This window comes from Heterodontus francisci, chromosome 40 (genome assembly GCF_036365525.1).
Source record: "Heterodontus francisci isolate sHetFra1 chromosome 40, sHetFra1.hap1, whole genome shotgun sequence".
NCBI lineage: Eukaryota > Metazoa > Chordata > Chondrichthyes > Heterodontiformes > Heterodontidae > Heterodontus > Heterodontus francisci.
In genome coordinates this window covers 12,421,398-12,440,509 of record NC_090410.1, presented here as the reverse complement: position 1 = coordinate 12,440,509, position 19,112 = coordinate 12,421,398, and the positions used below count along the sequence as shown (strand labels likewise).

The following is a 19,112-nucleotide window of genomic DNA, read 5'->3' as shown; positions in this document are numbered from 1 at the left end:
ATCCAGGATCCCTCTCCACCCCACCAACAGCACTACTCTTTCAACTCTCCAACAAAGTAGTGCCGGCCAAATATTTAGCCTTAACTCTGCCATTTGTTCAAACCACTTTTGGTGTGCGTACGTGCCTGCGAAGAGTGCACCCGTCGGATATCTGTGTGCGTCTGCCAGCACCCAAATGATTTTTGTGTGTGTCTCCAATGGAACAATAAGACGATATAGAAATTATTCTTTAAAAAAAAGTGAAACGTGACGTGAAGCGAGCGGTGTCAGCAGTCCGTGACCTCACTCTGCATGGATGGCACTGGGTGAGGGGAGGCCCACCCTCACTGTACAGATGTCTCTTTAAAATATGCACAAACGTCCCAAGCCGTGGCTTTTACAGCAGTGGAACAATCACTGCGAGTTTGTTGTTTGCTATGTACATATTATATAAAAAACCCAATTTCTAGAATGAAAGTGAACCGGTAGTGAAATTCCAAACAGCGGTGCCTGCAGATCCTGGGAGTCCGAGTTTGCAGCTGAAGACCGATGATGGAAAAGGGTGGAGTTTTGGGATAATGTGGAATTGTCTTCTCCGGATCAGGAAGAGAAAGTCCTGGGTGTTTTATTCTTTTTGGTATCATTGCAGGGTTTATTCTCGCACGCTTGCTGAGTAAGAGAACTGGGGAAAGTGTGCTTTCTGATCACTCTCCATCAGGTCCAAGTTATCAACTGTAGAGAGAGAGAAAAGAAAAACTGTCAGCGACGACGAGGGGAAAGCGACAGAGCACGTACGGGAGAGAATGCTTCTGGGCCCTCAATCATGCTATCGGCCTGAATGTGGCCAGGGACCATCTCCGAGCCCCGTGGCAAATAGATAACTGCCGGCTGCGATATGACTGATCATGGAATATGTGGCCTGAGAGCCACTGGGAGTTCCAAATAAACCACAGGTTTAGAAACTGGCAGTGTGGTAGAGTTGGGGTCCTCCTCCGCAAACTCAGCACCACATCCTGAAGCCAATTCGACAAACATAACCTCTGCTCACTCGAGTTGAGTTTTGAATATGTTTTAAAGATCTTGGGTATTGCTTGAACTTATATTTCAGTGGAAAGTTCAAATTTAAATCTGGTTATAACGCCTCATTTAAATGCGTCAACATTTCATTGCAGCATTTTGACACTTTGTTGAACCAACTGAATCACAAGCAGCATTTTTTTCCTCTCAGTAACTGATTTTTCTGATGTCCAAAATAAGTTTTTAAAACAAAAATAACGCTTAAAAAAAGTTCACATTCCGCAATACGATTTAATTTGTCTGAACAGTAACTTCTGCCTTTCAAATACCTTCCTTGTAAAGTTTTTACTTCAAGGCCTCAGTTTATCTCAACAACCTCCACTATCAAAAAGAAATTTCAACTAATCTGCATTAAAGAGTCAGGTGCCCTCCCCCTGTGAGGATCTGAAAAGGTTATTTGGATTCCCCCCGCAAGGAACTTTCAAAACAAACTCGTGACTGAATTCAACAACTTTCACCTGAGGCAAGACATTTATTTAAAAATGCATTTTTCTACCACGATGACCAGATCATCGACAGAAAACATCCGATTCGCAGTTTCTACTATTGCGGCTGCTCAGTTTTTCTTTATCAATAGAGAGATTGCTTATTGAGAATAGATTATATTTTAAATCTATCTCCTTTATTTCAGATGAAAAATTCAAGGTAATAATGCATCTTATGAGGACAAAATAATCCAGGCAGGGGCAATCACCTAAAAGGAAAATGAAATATCTGGGGGTCTTTGTATATGAGCAAACAATAATGGTTCTGCACCCCCACTCATCGTTCCAGCTGGCCAGAACCACAACCCCAACCCTCCAAATGGTTCTGGTTTTGCTTTTGCCTTTATAAAGAGCTAATCTAGAGGAAGAACCTCAAAACAGAAATGGAACAAATCAAACTGTTCCTTGCTCATCCACATGGGACTTTAATACTCACATTTATCTGGGGGGGTGACCGTTATCGACTCTGCTGTGAATTCATCATCAAAATATCGCGTATCTGTCTCAGAGGACACTTGGGGTTTGAACGGGGGCACAAGCTGTTGCACAGAAAGGGAATGGAGGACAGAGGAATTAGCTTAGTCCCAATACAATCACTGCACCATCCAAACTCCCTCTTCGTTCGAAGCAGGAGATCAGAATAAGCTCTACCCTGGGTTACACCGGCCCACAGATACCTCATCCACCCGCCCAGGTTGTTGGCAGCTGCCCACACCAATGACACCCGCCCCCCCCCCCCACCCCGACCCCAGGCAGTGCACCACCACTCCCCCAACCACCATGTCCTGGGCTGCACCCACTCTCACATACCCTGCATCATGTTCCCTCCACCACAATGGGTGGAAACTGACTGCACCCCTGCGCATTTCTTGGGTGGCACCCGTCCTGCATCTGTAACCCCAAGCAGCATTCACCCATACCCTGGTAGCACCCACCCACATATATTGCACCACTCTTATCACCCCCCCGCCCCCACAACCCCTATCCTGTGGAGCAATCACCAGTGCTATTGGCAAGATTTAGTGGTGTACAGATTAGTTGCCTGAACGTCAAAGCAATCCAGTTGAGCGTGAAGTGCTTTGAGATGCTGGTGTGACAGTATTAGGCACTGTGGAGCACATTACTGGTAAGTAAAACTGGTGAGAAAGATCCCATTCAGACTGTTCCAAAGCAGCTCTTGTCCATCCTGTTTTTTTTTTTTAAAAACGAGCTATTTCTTAACAATAAATGAGGTCCGTCAAATACTTTGGTTCTCTCACCCGCTTCTCTACGACATCCTGCCAGTTAACCGGGACAAAGAATTTGTGGTGCATGACTTCCTTGGCATCTTCAGGACCACCGCCCAACCTTGAGATGAGAGCAGAGGTGAATAAAACACTGACTATCCAATCCACACCAAGAACCGCTCCCCCCTTCATCCTCTCCAGCTCCCTAACCCCCAACGTGGCAATTTCAGAATCCTTGCCCTCAGCTTTTAAGTCATTCCTCCCAAGGGATCATCCATTCTGACCTCTGCAACCTGTTTCAGCCTCGTTTCGATACACATCTCTGCTCTTCCGAGTGGCCTCCATTGCAGCCCCTCCCTTCCTCTTTTCACTACTTGGACTTCGTCCTTGGTGGACAAATCAGAACATCTTATGAACCCCTCTCCCTGGCTACAACTCTCTCCTCCTTCTCAATACTTCTCTTTGGTCACCTACCTTGAACCCTTCTCCCAGCTCTGTTCAGTGTCTGGTTATTTCTACCAGTGTTTTGGATGCTTTATTTCATTGAAAGGCTAAAGGCAAAGCATTGTTGCTAGAGAAGATTTCCAACAGAGTTGGTGGAACACGTAACCATCTGACACTATATGAAGGGCGAGGACCTCAAAAAGCAAACCTCGAAAGACACGATATATGACAAATTGGGGGGGGGCGGGGGTAGGGCAGCATGCTTGAGAGCGAGGGGTGATCTTTGACCAATGCTTCCCAAAGCTCTCCACCACTGGGGGGTTTTCCTCACCACGTCAGGGACTAACTGATAAGAGATTGATTGGAATGATAGCCCACAACTCCCTTAGCCTCGTATTATCCGACTACAAAGATGGTGCAAGGCAAACTAGTTGGAAGTTTGTCTTTCTTCCCGTTGAAATTCATATATGCACATTGCCAACATTTTTACACCACGTCCATAGACTGACGACTCCACCTGCACTTACTGACTGGGTCCCTGTAAGAATGTCTTTAGCTTACTGCCTGAACACTGACGGTGCAAGGGGAAACTCAGACCTATTGCTGGAATTAAATTCTTATTAGCACATACAGCAGGATTGAGATCGACTCTTTTCATCTACATAAAACAGGCAGTTTCCCCGATGACAAAGTACCAGCACAGCCTCTGTACTGAGAGACACAATCAGTGATCATCAGTACACTGCATTTGATGCACCTTTGATTGCTTGCTCTTCATAGCAGGCCTCCCTTCAAATACTTTATCAGCTGGATTTCTGGGTACCCAGATAGGACCACCTGACCCACTGTGGGAAGAACCTCAGCCCCAAGGCCGATTCCTCCAGGTTTAACCTGGTCAATCATCAATGGAATACCGCAGACCAATCGGGCTTGTGCATTGCATAACCGAGCCTGCCACACAGATTTGGCTCAGTTCCAATTTCTCCATCGCCAAGTCCATCATCCTGCAGCCTCAGTAACCGGACTTAACCCCACCTCCCGTGGGAGATAATTATTTGGTTGTGAGGCAGTTGGCAGTAGAGAGTCGAAGCGCTCACCACATAGACAGCAGGTGCCAGGAACATCGGAACAGAAGTAGGCCAATTAGCCCAATAAGCCTGCACTGCCATTCAATGAGATCATGGCTGATCTGCAAACTAATTCCATACCCTAACCCTTAACCACCATATGGGCCTTTTCCCCATATCTCTCAATATCTAAAGCTATCAAACTCAGTCTCAATTGCCAGCTGTGGCAGACAGTGCCAAACGTCTACCACCCTGTGTGTAGAAGTGTTTCCAAACTTCGTTCTTGAAAGGCCAGCTCTAATTTCTAAACTATGCTCCCGAGCCCTGGACTTCCCGGCCATCAGAAAAAGTTTCTCTCTATTCAATCAGTCCCCCTTATTATCTTGAAAACGTCAACCAAATCACCCTTAACCTTCTGAACTCGAGAATATAAACCCTAGTTTGTGCGACCTTGCCTTGTAATTTAACCTACAGTTCTTCACAAAATAGGCCCGTACTTCACCATCCTCCTGCCCACATTCGGACACACCCCACCCATTTATCCAACACTAGCCCCACCAGTTGCACACAGGAACACGAATAGCAACTGCCCATCTAACTGCAACCCAACTTGGGACCACTAAATGATAATAAAAGGTACTACTAGCCCATCCAAGCAATTCCTTTTCAAAAAAAAAAAACAGTCCAAGGATCTGCCACGTCCCGTGGTGGTAAAGCTGAACACTCCCAGACCAGATGCAGCATGGACAAGTACAAAGCAAAGGTCCCTCTAGTTTGCCCCAAGAACCAGCACCATTGAAATCTTGCTGAGTGAGACAAATATCAAGCAAGGTTAGCTTTGTGCAATGGGCCAACTGTCATCAGGAAATCGTGCACCCTCTCTACACAGTTGAATAGTCAGTGGCTAGCCCTCCCTCCCAGCAGTCTGACTGGATTACAGTCCATACTGGAGAAGTGCATAGTATCTAATCCACTGCAACTCCGTTTTCCCACCCTCTGCTCCATCTCAAAGGCACTGATTGATTCCATGGATATTGGCCACCTTTCACTGGAGAGTTCAGACAGTGTCGGAGGCCCCTCACCCAGAGGGGACTGGTAATCATAACTGTATTTTTCCCTAGTGCTGCCTGAAGGAATCAATTGATTCACCAATGACCAGCGGTCAAACCTGGGACCATCCTGGTCCACGGAGAGTCAGTCATTAGGGCAATAAAGAGGCCATTCGGCCCATCGAATTCATGCTGGGGCATAATTCAGCTTACAGCCTTAATTGCACGAGCCACTCATTATTTCTTGGACACTTGGCATGCAATTAGGCAGCGATGTTAACAATTTGCAATTATACAGTGCCTTTAACATAGTCGAAAGTTACAAGGCACTTCACAGGAGTGTCTTAAAGGAGGAGAGAGGTGGCGAGGTTCAGGGAGGGAATTCCAGAGTTTAGGGCCTAGACGGTTGAAGGCATGGCCACCAATGGTGGAGCAAAGGAAATGGGGGAAGTGCATGAGATTTCAATCCCGCACCAGGAAAAGGCATCAAGGCACAGCCAATCAGCAAGCACAAGATAAAAAGAAACTACGGCAGGTCACAGTAATGAAAAAAGATTAGTCTCACTATTGTGAGCGAGTTCCCCATTAAAATTAAAAGAACAAATGGTGCAATACTGGAATGATGACAATGCTGGCCATAATTCCCTTTTAACCGTTCCCTCATAATGCAGTGCTGCTCCAGACTTGTTTTTGTGAATTTAGTTTTGTGCAGAATGGAGAAGAGGGAAGGTGCAGGCAGAGGTAGGGGGTGAAGGGGAGGGGGGGGGGGGGGGGGAGAAAGAGGAGAAAGAATGAGCAAGAACAGCTTACTTCAACAAACTTCACATGGCAGGGTTGGTTTCACTGAGCTGGGGCCTTGGAGTGGTTGGGGGATGAGATTTGAAAGGCATTCACTCGAGCGACTTAGCATGTCTTACCTCTGTTTGGGATCTTTCTTTAAGAGTCCCGAGAGAAGGGATTTGGCTTCGGGAGACAAGGTGCGAGGAAACCGAATTTCTTCCATGAGGATCAGCTCAAACAGTTTCTCGTGGTCCTGGTTGTAGAAGGGCAGTCGCCCGCACATCATCTCGTACATCACAACGCCGAGGCCCCACCAGTCTACAGCTCGGCCATAGTCATTGTCCTCCAGCACCTGGCGTGCGACAAGAGCAGCAATCAGGGTAATGCTGGGTCAGTCCCCGTTCAAAAAACACCAAGTAAATTCACTCCACCCACTGCCACCGTGGCCTAGTGGATTACTAAATACTGGGTATGGAAGAGCCTGCACGGTCTCACCACTTCTCAACACTGCAGCTATTTCCACGCATGGTTAGCTCCAGTGATCAAGAATATTTACAACCACCCAACTTGCAACCCAAGTCAGCAAAGGCCAGAGAACATTCCCTTTCTTGATATGGTACAGCTAGGGGCTGTGCTCTTAGTCTGCTCCTTAAAGAACTGAAAGATTGCATTTGGACGGAGGAGATTGTGCAGCAGTGCTGTGGAGGGAGGGGAGAAAGAAAGACCACCATCACTCCATACCCCATCCCCACCAAGTTCAAAAGCCATGAATCTCCTGCCTCAAGGGGTCAGGGCCTACGGACAGAAGCCACTCTGCAGATGGCGTAGCTGGTCAAAGCGCAAATCAGCAGCCTCACAAATTCAACCAGTGTGCTGCAGCACTGGCAGGAGGCCAGCTATCCTCAAGGATAAAGGGTGGTGGAATCGGAAAGAGTTCCTCCACTGGTCATCTATAAACCCTCACCACACTCTGCCACAAGAGACCCTTGGGGGCAGGAAGGCCAAATAAGAGCACAATGTGTCTGAGGTGAAAAGAATCAGCAAATGAGCAAAGAGTCAGAGAATAGCAAGCACCTGAAAAAAAAAATTAACCAAGATCTTTTTACGAATGTCATTCCAATTTTGTGGCATGTTCTATTATGTTTCATAAGATTTATCGCTGACAGAAAATGAGAGGTTGGAAATACTCACCTCAGGTGCCAGATACTCTGGGGTCCCACAGAAGGTCTTCATAGTGGCTCCATCTGTTATCCCCTCTTTACAAAGGCCAAAGTCCGTGATCTTGATATGTCCATCTTTATCCAACATGAGGTTTTCCAGCTGAAATGTAAACAAGGGGTTTCCCCAGAATTCAATGCTGGTGTTAATATTGTCATCACTTTGTCATAGGTGGCCATACCTTCAACTGTCTGGGCCCTAAGCTCTGGAATTCCTGTCCTAAACCTCTCTGTCTCTCTCCTCCTTTAAGACACTCCTTAAAACGCTCCTTTGATCAAGCTTCTTGGTCACCCCTCCTAATTTTTCCATTTGCTCAGTGTTCAACTTTGTTCCTTTGGCCCCCGTGAAGGGCTTTGAAGAGTTTTTCCAAGTTAAAAGATTAAGGGATACAGGGAGAAAGCGGGATCAGGGTACTGAGTTTGGATGATCAGCCATGATCATATTGAATGGCAAAGCAGGCTCGAAGGGCCGAATGGCCTACTCCTGCTCCTATGTTTCTATGTAAAGATGACCTCAATTCCTCCTCACTCCGTCCCCTCATCCAAACTCCCAACTATTTGCACAGAATGGAAACTCTGGTGAATCGGAAGCTGCTGCACCCCATGGCCAAATACCAACCTTCAGATCTCTGTAGACTACGTTCTTATCATGGAGGTAATCCAGAGCGGATACAATCTCAGCCCCGTAAAAGCGTGCGCGATCCTCGGTAAAAACACGCTCTCTCGAAAGGTGGAAGAAGAGCTGGGGAAGAAGCAAGAGGGGGAGCGTAAGCATCAGATATACACAGGAACAGGAGGAGGCCATTCAGCCCCTCAAGTCTATTCCAATCAATTATTCTAAAATCCATTTACCCGGCATGGTTTCAGAACACAAGTGCCCTTGCCTAACAAAAATCCATCAATCTTAACTTTGAAATATTCAACTGACCTCTGGCCTCAACAACCTCTTATGGTAGAATGTTCGAGATTTCCACTACTCCGTGTGAAGTGCTTCCTGACATCACCCCTGAATGGCCCAGCTCTAATTTTAAGGTTGTTCTGGACTCCCCCACCACAACAAATAGGATTTGATAGGGTAGATAGAGAGAAATTATCATTTTAAGCACTTCAATTAGATTACCCCTCAATCTTCCAAATAAGTGAATAAAAGCCTAATCTATGCAAGCTGTCCTCAATTTAACCAGTTTAGTTCCAGTATCTTTCTGGTGAATTGACATTGCTAATCTATTCTTCCTGAGATGTAGTGGTGCCCAGAACTAATGTGGGTTAAAGGAAATGCCGAGCATTTCCCCAGGTAACACTTTCCCCGTCCAGCCCCTCACCAGACCATTGGTATAAAAATAGCTGTTACTTCTATAACATGCCACTGGAGGCCCCAGGGAGGAGTTCCCTACAGCACAAAAGGGGTCCAAGGCACAGGGGCATGTGTAAGAACCATCATTGAGGGTGGTGGGGTGGGAGGTGGGGTCTCCCTCTCATTTCCCCTCCCCATGCAGGGAAGCACAGCGACTGTAGGTAATTCTCAGAGGCCAGGGAAGGGACACAAACCAATGAAACCTTCGGGCTCCCCAGTTTGAGCCCCGAGTCAGTGCCAAGTTATGTGATCTCAGCTCTCTAGTCCTGGAAGGGCAGGGTGGAAACATGCCACAGCACTAAATATACACAGAAATTTAGAGGCCCCAGGTTCAATCACCCTCTCTGCTGAGAAAGCTGATCTCAGTCGGCATGACAACAGAGTGGCTCTAGCAGGTGCTTCAGCAAGACCTCTCAGTCAACCACCCAGCGTGTGGGACGGGCGTCACAAGTGGGTCAGACTGGCTCAGGGAGGTAACTGCGGGCCAGTTTACGTTTTTATAACAATCCAGCAGTTTGAGGTAATTATATTCTGGTGCCCGCCCACAGATTACTAGATTTATTCCATGCAAATTCACAACCTGACGTCGTGGGATGTGAACTCTCAACCTTTGGGTTGCTCATCCAGTCGTCATCACCACGCACTACTTTACACACAGCTGGGAGGAGAGGGGTGCGACAACTAGCCTCAGTGCCCCGAGCTAGAACTGAGCCCAGATTCCTGCCCCTGACCGCTGTACGGAGAATCCAAATGGAAAGTTCAACTGCGTGGACGAGGAATGAGACCAGGTATGGGCTACTTAGCGGAAGAGTCAGCTGCCCTACACGCAGTTGAGGGAACAAGAGGAGACGACACTTGGGCAAGATATCAGAGACTGATGGCACTGGAACAACAATCCAGCCCGACAGAGCAGCTTCAGCCAAGGACAGGTACCGCCGACACCAGCCAAACAGAGGGGAGAAAACAACAAACCTACCTCTCCACCATTCGCATACTCCATGACAAAGCATAATCGATCACTTGTCTGAAACGCATACTTTAATGTCTGTGGGGAGGGAGAAGAGGAATCATTGCAAAATATTACTGAAAACATGCCCAGGAACCAGCATCTTCAATAGAAAAAAAACATAAGGACTTGCATTTATTAGCGCCTTTTATGACCACTGGACTTCTCAAAGCACTTTGGTGAATGAAGTAATTTTGAAATGTAGTCACTGTTACAATGTCGGAAACATGGCAACCAATTTGTGCACAGCAAGCTCCCACAAACAGCAATGTGACGACTAGATAACCTGTTTTCGCGATGTTGATTAAGATATAAATATTGGTCAGTACACCAGGGATAACTCCCCTTGTTCTTCTTTGAAATAGTGCCATGGGATCTTTTACATCGACCCGGTATTTAACATCCAAAAGACAGCACTTCAGACAGTGCAGCAGTCCAGATTTTTTTGAACTCAAGTCCTGGAGTGGGACTTGAACCCAGAACCTTTTGATTCAGAAACAAGACTGCTAACAACTGACTCACAGCTGACAATAGTACAGATCAGAAAAAAAAAAGCAGTTCATGTGTATATGGACGTTCAAAAGGTGTTTGATAAAGTATAGACTTGTTAGCAAAGAGGAAGCCCATGGGATTAAAGTGGCAGTGACAGAGTGGATATGAAACTGGCTCAGAGACAGAAAGCCAAGAATAGTGACGAATGGTTGATCTTTTAGACTGGACGGAAGAATACATTGGTGCCCCCCCACAGGGATCTTTGATAAACATTAGTGAACCGGACTTGGGCACATTTGAATATACAATTGCAAAGTTTGCCGACAACACAGAACTTGGAATTGTAGTAAACAGTGAGGACAACTTCAGGTTGCCAGAATGGCTGGCGAAATAGGCAGACATGTGGCAGCCGAAACTTAATGCAGAGAAGTGTGAAGTGATGCATTTTGGAAGAATGAGGAGAAGCAATATAAATTAAATGGCACAATTTTAAAGTAGACAGAGACACCTGGGAGTTCACAAATATAAATCTTGAAAGGTGGCAGGACAACGTGAGAAGGTCGTTAAAAATGCATATGGGATCCTGGACTTTATAAACAGAGGCATAGAGTACAAAAGCAAGGAAGTCATGCCAAGTTTTAAAAAAAAAAATCACTAGTCAGACCTCAACTGGAGTGTGCGACTAGTTCTGGCCAGCACACTTTGTGAAGGATGTCAAGACCTTGGAGATTTACTAAAATGGTACCAGGGATGAGGGACCTCAGTTATGTGCAGAGACTGGAGAAGTTGGGTTGTTCTCCTTAGGAGAAAAGGTTAAGGGGAGATTTAAAAGAGGTGTTCAAAATCAGGAATGGTAAATGAGAAACTGTTTCCACTACGAGGACTGTTAGTAACCAGAGGACACAGATTTAGGGTAATCGGCAAACAAACCAGAGGGTAGGTGAGAATTTTTTTTTTTAATCCAAGCGAGTTATGTTCTGGAATGCACTGTCTGAAAGGGCGGTGGAAGCAGATTCAATAGTAACTTTCAGAAGGAAACTGGATAAATATTTGAAAAGGAAAGACTTCCAGGTTATGGGGAAAGAGGGGGAATGGGATTAATTACATAGCTCTTTCAAAGAGCCTGCACAGGCATGATGGGCTGAATGGCCTCTTTCTGTGCTGTATGATTCCATGACTCTGACAACTTGTTCCAATGTTAATAGTCTTGATAAAACACTACAAAATATATAAAAGACGTACGGTGTCGAAAGTTGTTACCTAATTGGGGGTATATCTGATAATTTGGAAGACTGCACCAAAATACAGCAAGATTCAACCAGGTTTGCACAGAGTGGGCAGATAAATGGCAAATTAAATTCAATATACAGAAGTGTGAGGGCATTCATTTCAGTAAGAATACAGAGGCCTGAAATTCCATGGAAAGCAAGAAACTAAATGGGGTAGAGGAGCAACTAGAATGCAGATACATAAATCATCAAAAGCAGCTCGAGAAGGCTGTACTGGGGTTCATTTCTAAAGAAATAGAATACAACAGTAAAATGCAAATGTTAAATATATATTAGAACCTTGGTTAGACCAGACTTGGATTACAGTGTACAGCTCTGGTTTAGAAAAAGGATTTTGAAGCATTGAGAAACGTGCAGGCAAGATTTACAAGGATATTATCAGGATTGAGGGGATAGGCTATCAGGAAAGATTGAGCAGCTGGGGCTCTTTTCCAGAGAAGACAGCCTCAGAGTGGGGGACTGAGAGGTCTTTAAAATTATGAAGCAGTTCTATTGGGTGGATGTGGAGAAACTGTTTCCACTTGTGGATGAGTCCAAAACAATGAGGCACAAATAGAAGAGCCACTAACTGAACAAATAAAGTATTTGGGAAGAATATCTTTATGCAAATTTAAAAAAAGATTTGCATTTATAAAGCGCTTTTTAAGACCAGATGTCTCAAAGCGCTTTACAGCCAATGTGGTACTTTTGAAGTGCAGTCATTAGTGTAATGTAGGAAACGCTAATTTACACACGGCAAGTTCCCACAAACACCAATCATATTGACCAGATAATCTCTTTTGTGATGTTGATTGAGGGATAAATATTAGCCAGGAGACTAGGGAGAACTCCCCTGCTCTTCTTTGAAATAGTACCATGGGCTCTTTCACATTCACCCGAGAAGGCAGACAGGGCCTCGGTTTAATGTCTCATCCAAAAGACGGCACCACTGACAGTGCGTTGCACTGGAGTGTCAGCCTTGATTTTTTTGTGCTCAAGTCCAGGAGTGGGACTTGAAGCTACAACCTTCTGACTCAGAGGCGAGAGTGCTACTAGATGAGCCACGGCTGAAATAAATGAGAATGCGCAACTCACTGCCAAATAGAGTGACTGAAGCAAATTGCATTGATGCATATAAGGGGAGGCTTGATACGTACACGAGGGAGTAGGTAATAGAGGGACATTGGGAAGAGTGGGAAGAGGTCATTTAAGGGGGCGCAGGATCTTGTAGAGTATAAACACTGGAACAGAGGAGGTGGGGGGGGGGGCGAATAGCCTGTTTGTGCTATAAATTCTACGTAATGCCAAATATCAGGCAGACAACACTGCCCCCGATGAATTTCATTGAGCAGCATAAATCCCACATGTCCTCTGATTGTGAGAGTTCCACCTGCATAAGCAGCAAGGCTGAGGTAATGTTCGAGTCACATTACATGTAATCTAATGCCGTGTTTTAGTGACCTGCAAGATCCTTTGACACAGTATAAACAAGCTGAAGGGCTTCACACATGGTATTGCAATCTGGAAAGCAATGCAGAGTCAGGGCTTCAGTCGATACCAGAAAAGGTGCTGCATGGAACAGGCCGAGACAGTGAAAGGAGAAATCAGCAAGCAATGGCAACTGCAAGGACAAGATAGGCGTCTTCAATCCTGAAAGCGCCAACTCTCATGTCGTACAGCTCCCTGGGCAAGGGTAGAAAAAGAGGAGACTTGCAAACCTATAGTACCTTTCATGGCCTCGTGACATCCCAAAGCACTTTACAGATGAAATACTTTGAGAAGTGCAGTCACTGTTGTAATGTGGGATAGAGCATAGCTACCCGACCTGAACCTGACTGGGCCCGTGACATGTGTCGGGTTCGGGTTGGGTCAGGTCGCTCTTCCGGGTCCAGCATTCAGGCTCGGATCGGACACACTATCACCACCTCCGATACGTGGCTCCAATCTTAATGTACTTTTCAAAACAACCTTTCATGTCCAGTTACAGTTTTTGTTGCTGATCTACACAAGCTTAAGTAGTGAAAAACAGAAGCTAGGTTAACTGAATGCTCCGGGGGTCGGGTCGAGAAAAAATGAAAAGACTCGAGCCGGGTCAGATGTGGTTCTGTCGGGCTTGGGTCGGAATTCATTTGCAGACCCAAGCAAGCCTTTATTGTAGGAAATACGGCAGCCAATTTGCACACAGCAAGCTCCCACAAGTAGCAATGCAATAATCGTCAGATAACATGCTGTGTTTTTTGTTCAGTGATGCTGGTTGAGAGATAAATATTGGCCTGGACATCGGGGAGAACTCCCTTGCTTCTCTTTGAAATAGCATTATGGGATCTTTTACATCCACTGTCGGGGTGAAAACAGGGCCTCACTAACATCTCACATGAAAGATGGCACGCCTAAGAGTGCAGAATTCCCTTAGGGCTTCACTGGGAGCGTCAGCCTGGATTTTGTAACAAGGGAACTGAAAAATCTTCTATCGGCACGTAAATAGTCAGCGGCTAGTAAGAGGCAGGGTGGGTCCTATTTGGGACAAAGAGGGTGATGCATGTTTAGAGATGCAGGACAAGGCTAGAATACGTAATGAGTACTTTGTATCGGTGTTTACCAAGGAAAAGGATGCTGACAAAATATTGGTAAAAGCGGAGGTGGTAACGAATGGGATGAAAATTGTACTGGATGTACTGGAAAGGCTGGCTATGCTTAAAGTGGATAAGTCACCTGGTCCGAAAGGCTTGCATCCCAGTTTGCTAAAGAAGTGGGAATGGAGATAGCAGAAGGGCTTGCCATAATCTTCCAGTCTTTCCAGATATAGGGGAAGTGACAGATGATTGGAAAATAGCAAATGTGACCCCCCCTTATTCAAAGGTGTAAGGATATTCCTTGCCAACTACAGACCAGTCAATTTAACATCAATGGTGGTAAAGTTTTAGAAATAAATCAGCAAAAAAAGTCAACAGGCACTTGGAGGGGTTTGAGTGAATTAAGGACAGCTAGCACGGATTTATAAAAGGAAGACCATGCTTGACTAATCTAATTGAATTTTTTGATGAAGTAAGGGCGAAGGTTGATGAAGGGAATGCAGTGGATGTTGAGATGGACTTTAAGAAAGACAGTGGCGTTGCCCACGATTCAGTGCTAGGACTGGATATTGGAATGCAGAATAAAATTTCAAAATATGCTGATGACACCCAACTTGGAGGTGTGGCAGACAGTGAGGATATTAGTAAACTGCAACAGGACACAGACTAGCAAAATGGGCAGACAAGTAGATGAAATTTAATACAGAGAAGTGTGAGCTGATGTGTTTTGGCAAAAGGGATAGGGAGAGACAATATTGAGTAAATGGCACAATTCGAAAGAATGTGCAGGAACAGAGGGTCCTGGGGGTTCATGTGCACAGATCTTAAAAGGTGACAGGACATATTGAGAGAGTAGTTAGCAAAACATATGGAATCTTGGGCTTCAAAAACTCAAGTATTGAGTTCAGAGCAGGAGGTTATGCTGAACCTTTATAAAGCTCTGGTTAAGCCCCAACTAGAGTACTGCATCCAGCGCTGGTTACCAGACTTTAGGAAGGATGTGAAGGTCCTAGAAGGTGCATCGGAGATTTACCAGAATGGTTCCAGCAATAAGGGATTTTAGCTACAAAGTTAGGTTGCAGAAGCTGGGTTGTTCTCCTTGGAGCAAAGGAGATTGAGGGGAGACTTGATAAGAGGTGTAAAAATGATGACAGGTTTAGATAAGGTAGACAAAGAAAAGCTGTTCCCATTAGCTGACGGCACAAGGACTAGGGGACACAGATTTAAGGTTTTGAGCAAGAGATGCAGGGGGATGTGAGGAAGAACTTTTTTACGCAGCGAGTGGTAATGACCTGGAACTCGCTGCCTATGAGGGTGGTGGAAGCGGAGACAATCAACGATTTCAAAAGGAAATTGGATGGGCAGTTGAGGGAAACAAGCTTACAGGGCTACGAGGATAGAGTGGGGGAATGGGACAGACTGGATTGCTCTACAGAGTGCCAGCATGGATTTGATGAGCTAAATGACCTCATTCAGTGCTGTGATGACTATGACACTAAGTCTGCAGCAGGATTTGAACCCACAATCTTCTGACTCAGAGGCAAGAGTGGTATCCACTGAGCCATGAGCGACATGACTCCACTACTTTCCCAGGCTGCCATTATTCCTGCTCCAGCTTAAACAGCAAGGGCCATGGACTGTTCATCTGATCAGAGCATTACAGAAATCTGACCAACGTTGCGCCTCTTCCCTGACCCAACCATCATCTGACTGAACTCAGACGGAGGGGGCGACGCTGGGGAGCTCTGCTCTGAACAGTAAAGCTACACACTTCAACCAAGCCTCTGGGTGGAGATGGCACACCCTTTACCAGTAGTGACTAAGCAAACATCTACTCACTGAAATGGCCAGCATAGAGTGGGAAAAAAAAACTAAACCATCCCATCACATGGGAGCTGCTTTTACTGTAAATACCGCACTGCCCTGTGCCAAATATATATTTTCGTATAAACAGAAAGCCACACAGGACAGACCTGTACCCAGGATATTATAGATTAAGTCAAACTCAAGCCAACGCTTCAGCACTTACTGTTAAAAATGGATGTCGTGTGTTCTGCAAGACTCTGCTCTCTGTAACGGTATGGGCTACTTCATCCTGCAATAAGCAAGAAACAAGGATTCATGTTTAGGTAAAGTTCCTATTTTCTCCAGCGGGCACCGACTCTCCCTGGGGCACTGAGGACAGAAATTTAAGATCACTGGCAAAAAAGCCAGCGTGGAGATGGCGATTTTTTTTCTTTCAAAAAAGTGAATCGTTACCATCTGGAATGCACTGCCTGAAAGGGAGATGTTAGCAGATCCAATAATAGCTTACAAAAGGGAATTGGATAAATAATTGAAGAAAAATCTGCAGGGCAATGGTGAAAGGGCAGAGGAGTGGGAATAACTGGAGAGCTTTTTCAAAGGGCCAGCATAGGCATGATAGGCTGAACGGTCTCCTTCTGCGCTTTAATGTATGATTTTAAACATTGAATGTAGATTATGTTTGTGACATTGGCAAAGCATCAACGAGTGAAGGAAGAAACCTTCACGCAGTCTGACTGCCATTCGAAAAAATCATGGGGGCATTATTGAACATTTTGGTTTACTAGTTATAGAAATATTGGACATGGGGGAGAAAAGGCAGTTTGACTGATAGCCAAGAACCATCTAAGCTGGCACTGAAGAGTCTGCACACTTTCCGATTGGCAGGGATGGACGTGTCAGGTGACGAATGGGATGAGTGTGACGGTGGGGCGAGTGGGATAAGGAGGTCGAGTGATGACACTTCCAGGAATCTATGCCCAGAGTCGGCAACCCTGGTTGTGGGGAGAGGAGGTGGAAGGAAAGGGACAAAGAGAGCAGTGGGTTGAACAAAAATCTGACTTTTCTGTCTACGTAGGCGTGAAATGACATGGAGCCAACCACTGAGACACAATGATAGAAACGGCCAAAGCTTTCTTCACTAAATGAACCTCAAAAGCAAATAAATACTCACTTTAGCGATAATTACTTCTTTCCGTAGAATTTTCATGGCATAATACCGCCCCGTGGCCTTCTCTTTAACCAGGATAACTTTGCCGAAGGTGCCCTTCCCCAGTAACTTTAAATAGTCAAAATCATTCATAGTCTGGAATCAGAAAAGGAGAGCAACTAATTTAGTCACATCATTTATTCATTCAGATGCCAGGAGGTGAGATTGAACCCAATGGGGGCCTGGACTAAAGTTCAAACGGTGACATTATGTTTAACCAGCCCTGTAACATGAAACCATCTTCGCCATTCGGTAATGGCACTGCAACCTCTGCAGAACTAAACAGCATGAAAGAGATGGCACAGGTTATTCCTGTGCCAATGGGCGCCTTGGCACGTGGCAAAACAGTGACGCGGACACACTTTCCCAGTTGGCATTGCCCAATTCTGCCGCGGTTACAAAGCAGATATCATTCAATCATCCCTGCTCCCAATCCCAGGAGCACCAGCAATACACAAAATCCCATTTGATTGGAAATGCAAATCTTAAACCAAATATTTAGATCTGAAGAATCCAAATTGGACTGTATGTCATGAACTAAAAATGAGGGGGGGGGGGGGGGGCGGGGGGGGCCACTGGCGGCTCAGAGCATGAAGCCTCATCTTGAGTGGAAAAAAAGCACGACACACACCATTCCCAATGCGTTTAGGCATTCCTCTGCCAAATGAGTCCTCGTACTAACCACTTTATTCCTTGACTTCAAAATCGACACCTCCATCGCTTCCATGCCCGAGCTGTCACTGGGTGAGCCACACTTGACGTCCATAGCATCATCGCCTGGCTCCTGGTGTTTTAAACTGTTTGCAACAGTCTGGATGGCTCTTGTCCACTCCTCCCTAGAAAGTGACATGTATGGTCAGTGACAGCTGTCCTTTTGCAGTCAGAACCTACCCAGCCTGCAGGAAGAAATGTGGTTCATTTCTTTCATGACTGAACACCCAACTGGATTGAGGCTCACAAGTGAAACTGTGAAAGCCCAGAGTAGCATTCCCCTTTAAAGGTAATGCCACCCCAATTAAAGGGCTTGTTCTGAACAGATGGGCTTCTACTCAGCTGGATCCTTCATGCTTTTTTTTTTTAGGAAAACGAAGAAACCAGTCATCTCACTGATTTGCAGTTAGATACATCTTTTCCCACAAAGGGTAGTGGAACAAAGGAAATTCACCCCACCCCCCAAACCCAGTTGAGGTTGGGGGGTCAATTTAAATGGTCAATGCTGAAATTGTTAGGCGAGGGTATTATGGGGATATGGAATCAAAGCAGGTAGATGGAGTAAAGATACAAATTAGTCATGATCCAACAGACTTGACAGGTTGAATGGCCTCCTCCTGTTCCTGTAGGCTGCTCCATGTCAAGTTCCATCGAACATTCGTGCCTCACAAGTGCCAGGAAATGACAATCTCCAAAAACGGAGAATCTAACATCTCCCCTTGACATTCAAAGGCATTACCATCGCTGACTCCCCCACCATCAACATCCTGGGGGTTACCATTGACCAGAAACTTAACTGGACCAGCCATATAAATAGTGTGGCTACAAGAGCAGGTCAGAGGCTGGGGATTCTGCAGTGAGTAACTCACCTCCTGACTCCCCCAAGCCATCGATAAGGCACAAGTCAGGAGTGTGATGGAATACTCTCCACTTGACTGGATGGATGCAGCGCCAACACTCAAGAAGCACAACACCATCCAAGACAAAGCAGCCCGCTTGATTGGCAACCCATCCACGAACATTCACTCCCTCCACCACCAGTGCACAGTAGCAGCAGTGTGTACCATCTACCAGATGCACTGCAGCAGTTCACTAAGGCTCCTCTGGCAGCAACTTCCAAATCCGCAACCTCCACCACTGAGAAGGACAAGGGAAACAGACGCATGATGGGTCCACCACCACCTGCAAGTTCTCCCTCAAGCCACATACCATCATAACTTGGAAATACATCACTGTTCCTTCACTGTCGCTGCGTCAAAAGCCTGGAACTCCCTCCCTAACACTGTGGGTGTACCTACACCACACGGACTGCAACAGTTCAAGGTGGTGGCTCAACATCATCTTCTCAAGGACAATTAGGGATGGGCAACA

At 45.8% G+C, this 19,112-nt stretch overlaps 1 protein-coding gene across 3 annotated transcripts in view; it reads right to left on the bottom strand.

Annotated features, from left to right (window-relative positions):
• Positions 1–216: 216 nt before the first annotated feature.
• LOC137353090 (RAC-beta serine/threonine-protein kinase) overlaps positions 217–19,112 on the bottom strand; it is an 83,002-nt gene continuing 64,106 nt past the window's right edge. For all 3 annotated transcript variants that reach the window (XM_068019070.1, XM_068019069.1, XM_068019071.1), the window contains 10 exons: positions 17,713–17,866; positions 16,995–17,126; positions 16,047–16,112; positions 9,655–9,723; positions 7,944–8,066; positions 7,299–7,427; positions 6,245–6,459; positions 2,801–2,888; positions 1,978–2,080; positions 217–711 (listed from right to left, as the gene is read on the bottom strand). In XM_068019070.1, coding sequence (XP_067875171.1) covers positions 632–711; positions 1,978–2,080; positions 2,801–2,888; positions 6,245–6,459; positions 7,299–7,427; positions 7,944–8,066; positions 9,655–9,723; positions 16,047–16,112; positions 16,995–17,126; positions 17,713–17,866 — 1,159 coding nt within the window. In that variant the 3' untranslated portion in view covers positions 217–631. The remainder of the gene's footprint in view (positions 712–1,977; positions 2,081–2,800; positions 2,889–6,244; positions 6,460–7,298; positions 7,428–7,943; positions 8,067–9,654; positions 9,724–16,046; positions 16,113–16,994; positions 17,127–17,712; positions 17,867–19,112) is intronic.